Raw genomic sequence first — 18,964 nt, 5'->3', positions numbered from 1 at the left:
GGGACACGCGGAGGACTCCTTTCCCCCGGTGTGTCCAGCCGGGCACACCGTCGATCCCGGCGAGAAGGGGCCGTGGTGATGGTAGAAACCGGGGAACCAAGAGAACCACCGGCCCGTCCGGAGTACTGTTAATGCATGCTCGATGCCTCCACTAACAACCATCCTCGCTTCATGCCGCTCGTGCGCTCGTCCAGCGACGGCCTCGAACGAACACCGCGACTTCTTCTGCCTTCGAATCAGGCCCGAGGACCTGACCCAAGAGTGACCAGATGTCCTAGTTTCCGAGGACATGTCGGGCTTTTTCAAATCACTCACGCGATCATTCTAATCTCTCTTGATCCTCTTCGGGGTGTCTTCAATCCTCGATCTCTGCTTTCTGGTCTATTTCCCTTTATCAACCTCGACCTTCCTTCTTTTTTTATATATCCAGAAATTTTACTATTTTGTTTTACTTTTCTAAGTAACGGCGTGAATTTTACGCATTGAGAGATAAGAATAAAAAGGATTACTCGTTATTGTTATGTAAATTTAATATTATTCTTAGATATATAACTTACAATGTATAAATAATGAGTAGTGTCAATAAAAGCTAAATTCGAATGGAAACTTGTATCAATTGTATCAATTTATAATAATTTGCGTAAATAAAAAAAATTAATTCTTTACAATAAATATTTTCATTCAATTTGGGATCCACTTCAGTATAATATAAATTTACGATTAATTGTATCCATATAAATCTTTCAAACATATGTAAAATTGTTGCTGAACACGTAGAATGGCCAAAAAGAGACACATAGTCGAAACAACACATCAGTTTTCATAAAATTTCGAAAATATTTCAATTGAGTGAACAATTAATTATAAATTTTTATTATACTGACAATGACGAGAGGGAAAAAGGGAGAAAGAATTCGAAATTGGGTTGAAATGTTTATTGTTATACGTTAAGAATTAAGTTTTGATTTACAGGCATTAATAATAAATTGCTGATAAATTCATGTACAAGTTTCCATCCAAATTTGCTTTTTATTGATGTTGCTCGTTATTTGTAGATTTATATTCATCAAATTCTTACAAATTTCTCTATTTTTGTTTTTTTATTATAATTTATAATTTATGAAATTCTGAATTATTATATGTAATTTATGATTTTTTACTTTTGTTTTAAAAGATATGCGAATATTTATAACCTTTTATCTAGTAAAATAATAAAAAAAAATAACAAAATATTAATAACGTTTCGTTTAAAAATACATACAGACACACACACACGCATACAACTAGAAGCGGATTTTCCATTGCGCGAATAAAAAAAAGTGTATATTTCTAAGATATACTACGCTGTTTCATCTTTTCAGCTTATTTTGTGAAACACGTTATGGTTTACGATTATGGTGTCTTGCTGCCAACGTTAAATCAAGTTACGAGACTGATCTATAGTCGCAAAAGAATTTCAACAATTTTGTTCCCTCTGTTTGCGAATGCATTTCGGTCTGAGAAGACCAGCGGAACCAGCGAGTCGCGAAATATTATGCAATTCTGACACGCATAATAGGCGAATTACTTAACCGGTCATTGACTTCCTCTCCGGATGAATTCTAGGTCAATTTTTTATTATATTGATTGTAAAATATTTTATTAAAGAGAAAAATGAAATTTTAACAAAAAATCCTTCAACTGTTCGAGTATTTTGTTTTTATTCGTCGTATAATTAAATTTAAATTTAATTGTAATAATAACGATAGTATATAATAAATTATTTGAGATAAATGTTCCAATACTTGCATATTATTTTGAAAAAAAAAATAAATAAATAAAACAAAAACTTTACTCGAAAGAATTTCGAGAAGGACAAAAGAAAAAGAAATCAAGAATACTGGCTTTGTTTTGTGTTGCCTTTTTTTAATTAAAATTTAAGCCGCGAGCAAAATTTTTATCAGTTAACTATGTTTTTTTTTTATAATTGCGAGGCCTTATTTTGCGAAAATTGACTCTTTGTACTGGGACAGGACGCTCTTCTCGAGACGTGATATATCACTACATGGAATGGTGGATTAAGTGCTTATCGGCGTCATGTGCTCCCGTAAAAAGTGAGAATGACGGTTCCGGCGCCAAACATTCGCACGGACTTTACTGTACTTGTCATTGACTGAGTGACTGATAGAGCATGCTGCGGTGTCACGCATTCTCGAAACGCGCGTAGTAGCAGCAACAGTCCACTTGGGAACGAAGAAATTGCCCTTCCGTTATTTTTCGCATGCCTGCCCCGTCGTTTAACTTGTGAGACACGGCCGTTTTATTTTACTATCGCCGAAATAAATCGTTTATCCTCGTTGCATATACATTGCGTATTATGTACACAATAAGAAAATTTTTCATGTAACAATAACGAGTTTCTAGTTTTTTTCAAGAAAGCAATCTTTTGCTATTTCATTCGCGCACTTAACGACAAAAATTATAACGTTTATTAAATTATTAATAAATACATATTATTAAATTATATTTAAAAGTATATAATATAAATAATATATATTATTTAAAATTTCAACAATTTTATTAGTTTGAATACTACTTGTAAAAGATTCTATTTTTTACGTTAAAAAATTACTTATAAGTATACTTTAAATTCTCGCAGATACTCATTCCAAAATTCGATAGTAACTAGTATCAATTACTTGGCAAAGAATAATACACAACACATATGAAATGAATATTATCCGAATCTCAGAAACTCGATTATTGGACTCGACTCCGATTTTTAAGTAAATATTGAACTTGATCTCACAGCTAGTCGTCGTCATCCGCAATGTCTTTGGCCTTCTCGTTCATTGTCATCCGCGATTCGCCGGCGTTCGTTATGGTCCGTGACGTTAGGAAGGCACGCTGCACGCGCTGTTACATCAGCGCCGACGTAATAGCCGGCGAGGCGCTAACAATTACGTCGTTAATCGCGAACTTGCACGTGAGCGCGAGCGAAAGGCACCGTCGATCGGAAGTCCGACGCCGCGCCGGCCGTGGCGAGCGAATTCTGCGCGAGCGCTCGCGGAAAAGAACGCGAGGAATCGTCGCAAAAAAACTGCCTCGCTCGCGCGCCGCTAACCTCGCCGCCGCATCCGCGCGTCTCCGCGCGCGTTTTTTTCTCGCAGTCTCGGAGTCACGGTAAGATTCATTCGCCGCCGCGAATTCGACAAGAGCGAGCCGCGCGTTGACCGTGATGGATCCCGACAACGATGCTTCCTAACGACCGAAACCGCGACCGAAACCGCGAAACGCAAACCAACTCTGAGGTCCGTTAACTTAAATGAAGAGAGTTCTTAGATAATAACATTTCTTCAATATTTTAATACGTACATAAATCTGCACACATAATACACGTGTATATTATTACTAATAACACTGTGTGACAAATTTAAACTTTGGTTAGACCACAAACTAAACAAGATGATTGTTATAGATTTTTTTATCTCTAAATTACTGCTAATTACTCTAAATTATTATTCGCGAAATTACTATATCACGTTACAAATTTGAACTTAAAGTTGCCAAAAATAGCACTTTTGGATACTTTTGAGTTAAAATAATTAAAAAATGTGATAGAGCACAGAATTTCATTTACGAATTCGTTTCCAGCAATCTAAAATCTATAAAATTCACATATTGTATCAACTACTTTATGCAAATTAAAATTTGTGATTTAATTATAATTATAATTATATTTAATTTTAATTATATTTAATTATAATTTTAGTTATAATTAAAAGAAAGGAATAATGATCTGCTTACGTAGTTTATAAATACTCATTTGCACATAACGATTTCTAGCTGGAATCGCCGATTATGAACATATAATCAAAATTTTCAAATATTATTTATAACAATGATTGTTTAAACAATATATGAAAAATTTGATTTTAATAAAATCTAATAGTATCATTAAATTTTATAAGAAAAATCCGTATATCCAAGAACATGGAGTCGTTACGGCGTCAAAATGACTGCAAAATGATTATTAAAAGTCATTTTTCGATCAATTATGATTAATTTTGATGTTATTTTGATGTTATTGTAACTCGTTCTTCTGTATAGTTAAATGCTATATTATTTTTCCGCCGTGCTATTTGTGAAACAATGATTGTTTATATTTGACATATTACATATTATATTTGACAATTTGGATCATATATTCATAATCGACGAATCCTGAAGGTAATTATAAGTATACAAGCAAACCATTATCATTCTTCTTTCTTTTAACTGTAAATTTTGCAGTAAAACAGTTAATATAATACGTAAATTTTATAGATTTTATAGATCATTGAAAATGAATCCGTAAATAAAATTGTTTTATCACATCATATGTTATTTTGGCTCAAAAGTACATTTTTGACATCTTTAAATCCAATTTTCTCTAATATGTGACGTGTTAAAGCAACTTTGTTTGTGGATTCGTTTTCAGTGATAAAAAATTTATAAGAATTATTTTTGTCTGGATTAGGTAATTTTACTAATTTTATATCATATCACGTTATATCACGTTGTCATGATGCTTGTTAGCAAAATTAGGCTATCGCTTAAAAATCTAGAAAGATTATACAACTATTGTTTGCAAAGCTAAAATTATATTTCGTTATGTTTGCCACCAATTTGCAATGACCTTTTAATTTTATTAAAAATAGTATATTTATAGCAATGCATTGTGTGCAGTAACGAAATCCTTAGCTCACTGCAATATTATATTTTATTAATTAATTATTTATTTGAGTATTTATTTAATCAGTTATTTATTTAAATGTAAAGTAAATAATTCTTTCGCTCAGCAAAGCGTTTAATTTACTCATATTGCTACGTCATCTCCATCACAGTCGATGTGGAGCCCCGTACGTGCCTATCAACTATTAGATTAATCAGTGTAAAAGCGTGCAGCGGTTGCGACTATGTGTACGAACAACAGTCGTTTTCGATACCACAATTTGCAGCGTAAATAAATACGTTTATTGATCACTCCACTTTCTGCATTTTGTGCGCTGCGCGTTTATTCGCGTACGTAAACAATTCATTTCCTTGCTCGTGGCCACCGAAAAATAACGGACGAATAACGGATATTAATGATAAACTCACCAAAACGAATTTTCTCCATTACAAGTTTGTGTATCTCAAGAAAGCCTTCTTTAATTCACCTATTTCTCACGAGATTGTGATAATTTCGCAGCGAGTTGAATTCAATTTTCACGTTCATAAAATATCATTATGGAACTCTTTTTCGATTGTTAAAGTAAGTGAACTATCTTATTTTCAGATAAGACCGCGGATAACTTAAAAGAATACTTCAAATGCTACGCATTCAGTTTCCATTAAACAATAGTAAACTCGTGTTGAGATAAGCCTGAGGTTATAGCGCTCATTTATTATCGTAATTCAAAATTTCTTAGAAAAAAAATTCTTTGATAGAAATGACGGTATACGATACGTTCGAAAGGAATATTTAGCAATGTAATAAATATTTATGAAATTCAATTATACTTGATATTATACTTAGTATTATACTCGATATTATACTTGATATTATACTTAGTATTATACTCGATATTATTTAAAAATTAATTAGCTCGCAGAATTTAAAAAAAAGTTTATGATGAATGGTTGAATTTAAAAACAAAACAATCACTCGAGCAAACTCATTCTCGCATAATATCGGACATGTACATGCAGGTGTTCCATGTTCTGAAATATCCGCAGGCGACCACGTAAAATTTAAAAATTTATAATGGTTTATTCTGGGTTTTCAATAAACGACTAAAAAGTTACGTGTGTGTGTGTGTGTGTGTGTGTGTGTGTGTGTGTGTGTATAATCTGTATTTATATCTTCTTTTATTAAACATTTAAATCTCTTCAATTAAATGTCATATATTACTTTATTAATATTCAATCACTGTTTATTTTCTTGTTAAATTTAATCGTAATTTACACAAAAAAACCATGTGAAACGTGCTATCGGTTATCGCTTGGTAATCGTAAACGGAATAACTCGATACGTGATGATTCGATACGCACAAAACGGGTATAAACGATGAAAAATAGAATGAGGCCTGCAGCTGAATTTCCTTCCAGTTGATTCGCGCAACGAAGAGATACGGTCTATCTGCGGGAGCGCGAATCGCGATATTGTTTCGTCTCATCTCTCTTCCCCTTCATTAGGCTGTTGGAGCGAGGTAACGAAAGCAGCGGGGAGGGGGGGGGGGGGAATACGGCCGCGTGGCGGCGGTTAGCCAGCGTGTCATTAATTATCCCGATAGCTTCGGCGCTGCGCGCGCGTTATTATCAATTAAGGCAGCCCTCGGACGCGGCAATTTCCTTCGCGCCGCCTGTTACAGCGGCGATCGCGATACGAGCCGCGGCTATTTTGCTCGCCACGCTCGGCCGTTCGCGAAAAGAAATTAGACAGGATGAAGGGCGATCGTCCGATAATCGCGTCCGCACGCGAACGGATTAAGCCCGTAGGGACGTTATCGAGGTATCGACAAATGCGTCGATGTAACCGGATATTTTGTTTACAAGCACCTTCGACATTTATTGCGCTCTCCAAATTATTCTCGAAAATTACGCGGAAAAGCGAACTGATTTCAACCTTCTACAGATAATTTATATAATTTAATCGTAAATCAAAATTAAAAATCATAGAAAAGGGTAAACAAGATTCTATCTCGAATCAAATGGAATTCGATATTATTTCATCTTGGAGAATACTTGGAAGTCTGTGCAATCCCAATTGTTAATGCAGTCATAGTTACTTTGTATGGGAAGATAGAGGCATTCTTCTTAAAGTAACGTTTTTTTTTACTGGCCGTGCGCTACTTTTTCTCAGCTACCAACATTTTCTCAATTGTTAAATTAATGTAATAACGGGGAAATACTATGCCTTTGGCGGTTCGTTTATTTCTAACGTTAAATAAGAGCAAGGAGGTCGGTTGCAAACCGCCGATTTAGCGTTCGTCGAAGACACCCAGTGCACGTGTGTAATTGCGGGCGCGCGATATAATTTTCTCTAAAGGAAATTTGCATCCTAGACTGCACAATTGCACACGAGTGCGTGCAAAATTACGAAGGCAGGCGGGCCGTAAGCATTGCGCAATAATGACGCCGAGTAAATGAGATGTAAGAAAAACACAGTAGTATGCTAATTACCTATCGGTTATATTATGCACGGTCCGCGTGGCAGGGAGAATCTCGCTCGTTTTCTGAACCTCTTTTCGTGCAGTGCGCGCGCGTCATCGCGCGATACGATAATTCCATTATTAGCGTCATCATCAATTGAGATAACGCGCAGACGTTTAATAATGATCCGCTCCTGCGTGTAACACATGTTAATGTGCAGGTTTTCGGTAATTCCGCGATGCTTCCGCGGAAATCCTCGTAGATTCAATTATTAATATCAATGCGTTAATCCGAAAACCCCTCCAATTAACGTTAACGTCCATGTCGGTAATCGCTTCGATCGGAGTAATAGCGAAATTATGCGATCGTAATCACGTCCGAGCTTAATCTCGTCTGAAAATCACATCCGTTTCGCGTCCACGGGTCTCGGCTTCGGTTGTCGAAGATGTCATTTATTTTCATTCGAAATTTCACCCGGTTCACGGATCGGGAAATGTGAAAGGTACAAAAGCGCTCTTAGCGAATTGCACGTGAATTGTGATTTTAATTTATTAAATTTTTATATTTAGAGAAAAGTTTGTTTAAAGATAGCCAAAATTAAAATTTCAGAAAATTCATGATTAATTTATATCGCGTGGTTAAAAAAAATACATGTGTCAGACGCAGAAGTGGCCGCTGACTGAAAAAGAAAATTAACAGGCAGGTAATGTAGAAAAATGTACAAAAAATGCTGCATATCATTATGTCCTCGTAATTTGCTTTACTTTAACGGAGACTTTCACACTTACTCTTGTCACTCGCTCCGCGATTTCTGTTTTTTTTTTTCCTTCATCGCACAGTAACATTTTAAAGCGTTCTCATTATCTACTGTAATGTTTTTTAACACGCTATTTCTTTTCTCTCTGTCTCATATCACGCGTCTTTTTTTATCTTATTTTACTTCCGATTGATGTTAATAATGATATAATAATAATGTTAATAATAATGATAACCCTAATGGAAAATTAAAATATAATAAAATTAAAATGCAAATGTAATTTATAGAGTTAATAATGATCGTTTTAATTATATTCTCTGCTATTACTATATTGTTGTTATCTAGTATGTATAATATCATCATTATTATATTATATAGCATGTATAACGTTATCATTATTATCTACTGTATAAAGTTAGAATAGAATCAAATTACAAACTCCGCAATTTATTTGTAGTTTATAGTACCACTATGGCTTTAATGTAACTTATGATTATGGAACTGCTACGATACGGAACCCTCTGTGAATTCCATGTGTTGCGCTTCGTCCCTAGTTCCTGGAAATGTCCCGGCTACTTCTATTATATCATTACTGAACGGGCTCACTCAGGCATCGAAGGGCGATGATAAAAGTCGACATTTCACGCTTCGTCGAATCACCGCTGATTTCCGGTAAATGTGACAGAGCTCCTTCTTGAGAGAACTTCCGTCCACAGCGGAATGTCTTACTGGCAGCAGGATCACCTTTCAGAACGTGCTACTCTTTTGAAAATATATCGTTGCTCTGAAATACTCATAATCGAAATCATCGTTTTTTTTTTTTTTTTTTAATCAGAACACGCCACACAAATTATATAAAAATCTTTCATAGAAAGAAGATTAATTTAAACATAAGTGTTACTGAACACTAAGAGTAACATTAAATTCTCAGTCATGCTTGTGCACAATTTAAAATATGCGCTTTTTTTGCATTCCTTATCCAGACAACCTATTTTCCAAGCACGTGCGCGTGCGGAAACATATATTATTTCGGGCTAGAAAACTCACGTTATCTAAAAGCATTATATATGTATAGATATATCTCTTCTACAAAAAAAATCTACAAAACTTAGATATTGCGTTTTGATTTACAAAGCTGCACTTTTTATATTCCAGATTTTAATTTCAGTTTAAATTAATAGATGTGGTACAGCCTCTCGAATTAAAAAAAAAAAACAATTAATTTTTTTCTTGAAAAGTTAAGGATGTTTTGTCTGTACAATATGAATTAAAAGTTATCGAAATTTAAAAACTGAAGTCTTCTCTCTTTTTTTTCTTAACTAATAACAACTAAAAATTTTTGAATGCCAGAATTTTGGCTCTGAAACTAGCTGCAAAAAAGAAAACAAAAATCTTTGATTTATTATGGTTTTTGCGACAAAATTTACTATTTTACTGCAGTATTAAATAAATAACTTTTAAAAGAGTAAGCGGATTTAAATAAATTTTTGCACAACAAATATTTTATTAATATTAATACATATAAAAATTTTTATTTAATTGATAACGCTACTTTCTCATAAAATTTGCAAATAAGTACTGCAAAATGCGATTTTACATAAGAATCACAAGAGTAAACGAAAAATTAAATAACTTTGAAACCAATAAGGGAATTGTGCTCAAATTTTACATAGATAGTCGAACGTAATACTAAAATATTCTATGAAATTTTTATATTTTTTTGTAATATTTTGAGACCCATATATCCTCAAAATTTTCGTTCTGTAATAATTTAAACAGAATCTGCTTTTTCGCATTGTCACGTAAAATCCAATTGTACGTAGCCAGAGACATCTTCGATTGATACTCGAGAATACACTGGAATTAAAATCGGGTTTCCTGTACACGAGGAATCTGTTTTTTTTTCCCTCGGGCAAGCAGTTATACGTATTCCACAATATCGGAGGGGAAAAAAGTTGCGCGAAGTTACAGGACGGTACCCCGTCTAATCGCTGCACGTGGAAAAACCCAATTTTCTAGCCGAGCGCGTCGCGCTCGCGCGGATCAGATCTGATCCCGTCACCCTCAGAAAGGACCGCGGAAGAATCGCGCGCGCGCATTTACCGGGAAAAAGTGTTTCTTTAATTCTGCTCGCGGGAGCTTCGGCCGTTCACGCCTCGAGGCGTTTTGGTATATACAGCATGGAAATCGGCGGATGCGCGCAACGGTCCGCACACACAATTTAATTCATTTCCGCTTTCTCTCCCGGGATCGACCGGCGCAGGGGATGAAGAGAGGAACGTGGGAGGACACGCCGCGAGGCACGCGCGCGCGCCTGCGACCGCTGCTTTTCATTCCCCTCCCGTGTTTTTCCCCCGCGGCAAAGTCCCGTTAAACAGGCGACTTTTTTGCTTATTAAGAACTTTATCGAACCGCGCTTAAGCTCGCGATATAGCCCGGCGTGTATTTGCCGAACGCCCCTGCGCGTCGATTCACGCGCCGTGGCGCGCGCTCGGCTCGTAATTAATAAGCGCCGCGTGCTCCGCGTTGGAAATAAATCACGTCCGACATAATGCAGGTAGCACCAGGTGTAATCTTGAGCCGAGCGGTCCTCTCGATGAACCTGCAATCCATTTCTTCGCAGCCAAGATTTATCGCGAGTCGCGAGATTCTCAATTTTTAATGCCAATTATCATTGATTGTTTTAAATGCCTCTCTGCGTTACGGTCTAATTGAAACAGATTGTGAAAACGCTTCATTCATTTACTCCGTCAGATGAGTTCATATATCCTGTAATTAAATATATTTAATACTAAACGCAGATGTATGATTTTTATCTGGAAGTGAAAAATATGCGATGTCACATTTGTTTTTTTTTTGCATAAAATAAATAAAACTCCAAACCAAACGTTCAGGCATTCACCATTAGAGGCACGAAGTATGCGCATCGATGTTTAATTTAGCAAAAATGCTATATGCATGTGCATCGTCAATGTCAAATCAATACATTGCTCGATCGAGCTATGTAAACCAAGAATTCGCGCGTCTACAACTAAACTCGAATCTTTATTTAATCAATCAAATGTTCATACAATGAGATCTCACAGTAGAAACAAAATTATCTTATTGATACAAAAATATATCTCTCTAATACTACCACACGTGCGACTCGCGCGCAGCTTAAACGGTAAAAAGTAGAAAATATCGTGTACAAGTGCTGTACACATCGTAAAGTGTGCGATAACTACGCGGATTCGCGATATTTCCTATGCCTTTTCACACTTGGAGCAGTCTATTAAACGGACGCTCTCGCCACAATAGCGAGCGTACGAATCCTCGGGAGGGATAAATAAAAGAAGAGAAAGAAACGAGAGGGGAGGGAAAAAAGGAGAGAAAACAAACGAGTATAAAATTATGAAACGTAAACGATATTAAATATGTATCTCTGCGCGTAACAAACTAAACGTCGCTTAACGTGTTATTTGTACATTTAAGCTAAATCCGACGGCGTGTCATTAGTAGGAAGCCTGTCCTCTTTTTTTAAATCATGCCGACGTTTCGGTGCAAACAAAAATAAAAAAAAATAAAATAAAATAAACAAATGAAAGAAAGAAAAGAAAAATACAATACTGTAACAAATAACACTCGTCTCTTATCACGCACAACATCGTCTGTTGGACGAATCGTAAATCTTACTCTAATACGTTTATCCTAGAATTACCGAAAAAAAAGAAAAAGAAACGGGGGATCCCTTCGCGGCTCTTTCCCGGCTGAGGAACATAGATTTAGCGGTAATTCTACCAAGTACACAGCACGCTTTTACCGTAGTGAAGTCCAGCTAAACGCGAGCTGCATTCGACACGCTATATCTACATTCGTCGTTCGCGCTACTTATCAATTTTATTTTTCGTAATCTCTCCACGACCGTTGGCAGCAAAAAAAAAATGGCAACAAAAAAAGAATTCACGTTTGTCCGAATTCGGCCGAGAGACCGGCAACGAGTGACAGAGACGCGGAACACGACCGCGAAGTACTCCCGCTTAGCGGCACGTAAAAGAGAGGTCTGGAGGAGTCAGCAACGTTAAACGCTTTCGGCACACTCCTGCGTCAAAGAGGATGCCTCTGGCTTAATTTCGACGTCGGTGCCGTTCATTTTGACCGGGGACCCGGACGTCGTGGTGTCCGGGCTATCGGGACTGTCGTGGCCCGAGTCATTCTTGTTGTTATTCTCCTTATCGTCGCTTATTTTTTTCTCGCTCTTCGTCTTGGGACCTTTCTTTTCCGGCGTCTTGCCCTTCGGCTTCTTCTCCGGGTCGAAGTGACTTTCGAGGATGACCATCAGGTCCTCCATTTTTTTCTCTTCGATCGTTGGGAGTTTCTCCTTTATCAAATGCTCCAGGCCTTCCTTCTTCGCGTTGGTCCACGCGTCCTGAAACGAACATTTCCGCAAGTGCTCAATAAAAAGAGTTGTTCGTCCGATCGTAAATTGAGTCTTCCGAATCAAGTGTGGCACGAATTCGAACGTTTCGTGATCTATCAATTCAAAACTCTCAAACTAAGTGTTTTTTCATTCCCGGTTGCTATCAAAATAATTTGTTATTATCTTGATAGCAAATCAAATCGCTTTAAATCGATAAAGAAATGGAAACACCCTGTTAATATCGCACGATCTAAATAGGCTTGATTATTAGGTCATAATTAATCATGCGTGGACATACTCACCTGTAGCTCCGAGTATACGATCCCGGCTTCAGCCAACAATCGCCGCAGGGGACTGGCGTGTTGACGTTCACGACGGTTCATACGGAATCGGGCGCTGAATATGGGCCGCAAATTGTTCTGTCTCTCAAATATCATCTTCAGTTCTGCAACAAAAGTTATGTATCAAGCTTCCTATTTCGGTGTTTGCCAAATTAGCTCTCTCACACGATAAATTTAGTCAAATTTAAAGTATTTATTAAATCTCAATATCTGTAGGCAGGAAGAAACCATCTAAATGTAAGCGATATATCGCGATTCAATTTAAAAAATAACATAAAAAAATGTAAAATTTTTCTCTAAATTTACCTAATGAATTACTTTGAAGCAGAATTGTGTAATTTAATTTAAAAAATACAAATACATTTTATTGCTGTTGGATTATTTTTCATTTGATTTTTATTGTTCATAATAAAACAACTGAGAGCTTGATAAAGAAAATTATATTACGATAAACGAAATTATTCGAGTCATTGCACAATCAATAATGTACATACCGTTTTGTTCCTGCTCCTCGACGTCAACAGGCTGTGCGAATTCTTGAATAACCTCGATCGCTCTTTTCAAACGTTTCTGATCGCCTTCCCCGGACTCATCTTCGATCCCGCTATCGACCGTGGACAAAAATTGTGCTATTTTTAACGCCAGCGATGCTCTATGTTGCGCATTGCCCAGATTCATTTCCTGCATATTCAAAAATATTTATCATCATGAAAGAATTGTGCATCGCTAGTATATCACTATATACAAAACATACATGTATAACACTATATTAATATCAATTTATTAAATTAAAATTTTTATATGGAAATAACTTGTTCGATTTCATAAAAATAAAATATTTATTCAGAATTGTTTTCTATTTCAGAATTTTGAAAAAATTAAAAATTTTTTATTTTGTTCTATTTGCATTCTGTTCCATTAACTTCTACTGAAGTTTGCAATTAGTATGCACGCGGGATATATTTTTCTTACCTGCTTTAACAACGTGCGTGATAGAGTACGAAGAGAAAAAATGTGCACCGAGTTCGTGCATTTCGCCTGAGCGATGTTGAATCCGTTCGCGAATCCTTTGACCGTCTGTTTGAATCGATCAACCAGATCGTACTTCTTCAACGACTCGAGGAGCATCGCGGGAATGACTTTGCGCGGCTCGTGATAAACCAGAATTACACCGTCCGTGGCATTTTCCTTCACGGTCTCCAACCAGGTCAGGAAGTCCGTAAGTGCCGATACTTCGCTTTTGGATTTGATTACCTATAACAACAAGTATATTTAACACAAAGAAGGTATTAACGTTCAATTCTTTTTCGCGCAACATTTCATGAAACTCTGTCTCGAAGAAAAAATATATATATTTATATATTATTATATAGTTTTATGTATATAGAATGTTCCAAAAATAATTTCTCTCACATCTGCGATTTATTATTAAAGATGATAATTTACATATAAATTGAATAAGAAAATAAGAAAATAATATTTTAATTTTTCAAATATCGTTCAAATATTATGATCAAGTACTTTCAATACGAATTCTTTTTCCCTTGTAGAGAAAACAAATCTCAGAGCAACGATATTTGGTATCGCGACCTTGCTTCGTACCTCGTTAGTCTTGCTGTTCCTAAGCACGCGGAATTTGCCATTGGTTACAACCTTCATACTGTGGCGCTTTATAGCGGTCGGACTGAGATCCTTGTACGGCATTACATATTGCGAGTAAGTGGACGGAGGGAAATTAGTAAACGCGGCTATTTGGCAGATTTCGTCAATGATCTTCTTGCCGGTGGTATCCATGTCCCAGCCGACCAGGCGGTAATTTCCTGGCGCGATACCCATTGCGCCGGATGATTTCTTCACCGGGTTCGCTTCAGTCGTCGCTTCCGTCACCGTTGAGGATACCATCGTCAACGGAGTCACTTTCCTGAAAAGTGCAAACGTCTGCGTATTCCTTGGCTTGATTGCCTCTTTCTCCAGCGTCGTCTTTACGCCTCCGGGGAACCCCGGGGCAAGAAGACAGTCGAGACTCTCACGATTAATTCGGAGAAATCATAGATAAACGCAAACGGAAGCAAAAATGATCTTTTATACAGATACGGAAAGATAATACATCTAACGTTCGTTTTCACGTTCAGATTAACGATAGCATGCCTGATAAAGAGTTGTCATTAGAAAAAGTTTCTTTTGAGAGATACGATTAGAAGAACTATAGATTGTGGAAATGCGTGGAAATGATTTAACGCGAATATAACGTTGCAAGTTCTGTTACTTTGTTATAATGTAACGCTTATTTTGTGCAATATTAATTTTACAATCAAGATAGAAATTTTCAATAATTTACTTCCGATAAATTCCGCGGGTGGACGTTACTCTGTAAATTTCGAATTTTAAAGGAAACTTCCTACAAGGTCACTTTCATTTGAGCACACAATCGATAGATAACAGTCTTTGTCGTCATCGGCCTTGCGAGGCTCACAGTACGTTCCACGAAAATATAAACACTGCCTAATTGACAACAAAAAATAATATCGAGACTCTTCGACGCTCAAACAAACAACCAATTTTGCCATAGAACGCGTTATTATGATACAAATATCTCGCCTTCCTCTATTTCGCATCCACCAAGACATCGTTCCCGCGAGTTTCTACTTATTTCTTTACACGATTTATGAAATTATCCATCGTTAAATCTTGAATTACTTGAGTGCTCAATAAAGAAAAGTGCATAAAATATTTTCCCCAACAAGATAAATGCTCGTTTTTATATATGTAAATAAATTGTTTTTATTTGCACGATATTTTTAAATAAAATTCTAAAGACAATTCTAAATCCTCACTTTAAAAGAAAATTATAGAAAATCACAATAATTTCGTAATTTTTATTTCTCGATGAGAGACAAAATATTTATAATTATTTATAAAGGCCTAAGTTGAAATTTTTTTATACTAGCACAGTGTAATCGAATGTATGCGTATGTTTTTATTTTCATCTCCAACAATATTTACGTAGAAACTTGCAGAGATGACATCATTAATATACGTCGGGTTTTATCATTAAAATTAATCACTTTAATTACCTCTAAAGAGTATAAATACATTTTCATCCTGAGCAACTAACGTAATAAACAATAATGAAAGCGTGCAACATGGATGTTAAAACCATCGATGTTTTCGTTTACGAATCCCCCCCCAATCAGTTCGATCGATCCCTTCCTCAATACAAATCCGGAGGAATCGGCAGCTTTCTAAGTTATAAGCGGATTAAGCATCGCGGACGGATATCGTTAAAACCTTGTTCTGCAGCTAATTCCGATTCGATTTTAAATCCAATGAAGCTCTCGTCAAGGATTATTTTCCGATCAAATGAAAAAATCGTCATTTGCAAAGAGATTCAGCAACGCTTTTTCGAAATACGCTTTTAGGATAACACAAATAAGCGCAGCAGATTACGGGAAAGTGGGAAGAGGAGAGGAGTGCGTGTAGTTAACGAGAGTCTAATAACGATAGCACTGAAAAACTTCTCTCTCTCTCTCTCTCTCTCTCTCTCTTGCCCCTTTTTCCTCTTTTTGTACACTCGATCGAGATCGTTTGTGATGCATTATGACATAAAAAAAAAACGAAACGAGAGATATTTTCCTACCAGATTTGCGTGACGCTCGCCGCTCTTCTCCCTCGTTCAGGTTCAGATGATCCCGGCGGATAACACACACCGACGATGCGGAACGCGACACGCGAAAGGCGTGGAATTAAAGGCTGCGGACGGTGATTCGCAACGTAGCGGAGATGCAGATTATACAAACCGCGAAAGACGAAAGCGAGAGGAACCGAGACGCGAAGATGCTAAACAACGCCTTTTTTGATATAGTCGCGACGAGAAAGACAATCGACGATCGTCTCCTCGCGGCCACGTGGCTATCCGTCTCTTGCGATGCTGACAAAAGATAGCGCGCGCACGTATATGCAGATTCCGCTGCTAATAAGAGATCGTTCTCTTACGACCAACTGATAACGAGAGTGAAATGGAAACGCGTCGCGTATTAAATATTTCACATACATTGGAATTTCACATACTTTGTGCACTCCCAAAACGCTTCAGTTATATTTAAACAGATAAATAATAAACATGGACGGCGCCGTAGATTGGCCGGAATTGGATAGTCGACCTTTTTGATTTCTAAATCAAAACATAAATTTATATTTAATCACAAGTTATAATTTTTTTACAGCAACCATCACGATGATAATAACTTTAAATTTTCATGAATTGGAAATTCAGAGGCGCAAACAAACCCCGATGGAAAAAATTCTACAAAATTCTATGCCAAAATGTAGATTGACGTAGTTTTATGGAGAAATTTTGTAGAAATTGCGTAACAAAAATTTACGAAAGTGTTCCAATTTTAGCATTTTCAAATTTTTGTAGCATTTCTTAAATTTTTAGAATTTTATAATTTTTTTCCGCAAAGAAATTCTAATCTTTCACTCAATTTGATGTGATTTTGATTAAAATTTATCAAATCTACTCATATTCGTAAGAGTTCGTCCGAATATTAGTTTGAAAAGTCGATCCAACACGAAGGTCGTGAAAACAAAACGGATAAAGTCGACCGTTACCATGTTTATCCTATAAGGCCTTCCGCCATACAATTCCAACATTGTTGATCCGCGGCAAAAACCTAAAGGTTAAATTGATGTAAATAAGACAAGGTGTCCTCTAACCACGCGAAAATTCACTTGAAGTAATGGCTAAAATTACGCACATAATAAATGTGATACGAGTGAAATGCAATACACAGACATAGAGTACTTGTTTGCGCATCGACGCTCTCGCACATTTCTTTTTTTCTCCCGCGACCGCGGACGACAGGACGATCTATGATCCAGCCGTGAGATATCTAATCGCTCGAGATGCATTTTTATGCGGACGATAGAAGAGAAAAGTGTCGCTGCGCGTAGCACGTTTACTCGGAGTGTACAAAAAGCCTTCAGATATCGCGGACCATATGTTGCCAATTAACGATTGCAAACCTTCCTTTCAGCGGCATGCAGCAACGGTGTCGTAAGTAGAGCTATTCCGATACTTTTTTCCTTTTAAATAAGGAACTGTCGGATTACGAATATCGCCAAGCACCGGGGCGACGCGATTAAACGCGTTGATCGTCGAGCCGATACGTGGATTTTTTGGAATAACAACAAATCTGTTTACCTTTCCGCTTTCGAAAGTCAACGACGTGACCTAGCAGATTGCCTTGATTACCGCGATTAGCGATCGGCTTCGCCTCGATTCTTGTCTCTCTCTCGCGTACGAAGTTACGAGGAAGAGGCGAGGGAAGGGGCAATCGGTTACAGAGTTCGATTTATCTCTGATAGCGCGTGCAGCTCCTCGTCGCTGTCTCTCTCTCTCTCTCTCTCTCTCTCTACGCGTAATCGACCATCGCTATTTCCCGGTGAGCTGCACTTCTCGCCATCGAAGAATACCGTTAGCCGCAGTCGTGTGCATTCCGAATGCACGTGGTCATCGCGCGAGACGTGCGTGAATCGGTTTCCGTATACTTAGCAACAAATTGAATGCCTATAATCCTCTGTCTCTTTCTCTCTCTTTCTTTTGAATTTGCAAATATAAAAATGTTAAAAGAACCGCCGATCTCTCGAAGACTCACCCCGATTACCGTTCTGTGTGGTCCACTCCTCTCCTTCGTTCCTTCCGGCTTTTGCCTCGTCTCTTCGCCTATCTACAGAATCACGCGTGAGCGAGTCGCCCGAGTCACTTATCGGTCGCGCGAATGATACTGAACGATCGCGGGCGGCACACGGGCCACGTGCGGAGCGGCGCGGCGCGGAGCGGAGCAACGGGAGCGTGCCATGCGACGTAGTGCGCGTGCTCGTTGGATCCTGCGGGGTCACATGTTCCCGGCACGTTCGCCGATTCGGCCGGTTCGCCGGATCCGGCGCGCCACGCCGCGAAACGGCGACATCGGATCGGATTACTATCTCGTGAATGGAGATTTCTGTTGAACGGTCGCCGATCATTGGCGCCGATTACCGCGAGAGGCGCGATTTCTCGAAACAGGAACGGCGCGAGAATGAGAGTGAGATTCCGCGGAGGGCATATCTCGAATTAGAGGATGTTCTTAGAAACATCGGGGGTTGAATAGCAACTAGTTAAAAAGTTAAAAATTAAATAATAAAGTTAAAAAGTTAACAAAAATTCTTTAGAGTATATTGTAATAACAATAAAATTAATTAAGTTAATAATGTAAGGGCCAAAAACGAGCTAAAAAAATAAGACTTTTTCTCATTTTTATAATTGTTTCT

The 18,964-nt window shown here is 37.4% G+C and overlaps 1 protein-coding gene across 3 annotated transcripts; it reads right to left on the bottom strand.

Annotated features, from left to right (window-relative positions):
* Positions 1–10,938: 10,938 nt before the first annotated feature.
* Positions 10,939–18,460, bottom strand: LOC105194572 (maternal protein exuperantia). Of its 3 annotated transcripts, none has more exons than XM_011159551.2 (6): positions 18,310–18,460; positions 14,255–14,573; positions 13,625–13,906; positions 13,147–13,333; positions 12,614–12,756; positions 10,939–12,320 (listed from the first exon to the last, which is right to left on the bottom strand). In XM_011159551.2, the coding sequence occupies exons 2-6, from the start codon at positions 14,552–14,554 to the stop codon at positions 11,973–11,975; spliced, it is 1,260 nt and encodes a 419-aa protein (XP_011157853.1). In that variant the 5' UTR covers positions 14,555–14,573; positions 18,310–18,460; the 3' UTR covers positions 10,939–11,972. The 3 variants fall into 3 exon arrangements, with proteins under 3 accessions (XP_011157853.1, XP_039302007.1, XP_039302006.1); XM_039446073.1 differs by lacking the exon at positions 18,310–18,460 and adding an exon at positions 17,856–17,876; XM_039446072.1 differs by lacking the exon at positions 18,310–18,460 and adding an exon at positions 16,290–16,311.
* Between the last annotated feature and the right edge of the window lie 504 nt (positions 18,461–18,964).

This window comes from Solenopsis invicta, chromosome 2, assembly GCF_016802725.1.
Source record: "Solenopsis invicta isolate M01_SB chromosome 2, UNIL_Sinv_3.0, whole genome shotgun sequence".
Taxonomy (NCBI): Eukaryota; Metazoa; Arthropoda; class Insecta; order Hymenoptera; family Formicidae; genus Solenopsis; species Solenopsis invicta.
Note: the sequence above shows the minus strand (reverse complement) of the source record. Positions and strands in the feature narration are given on the sequence as shown.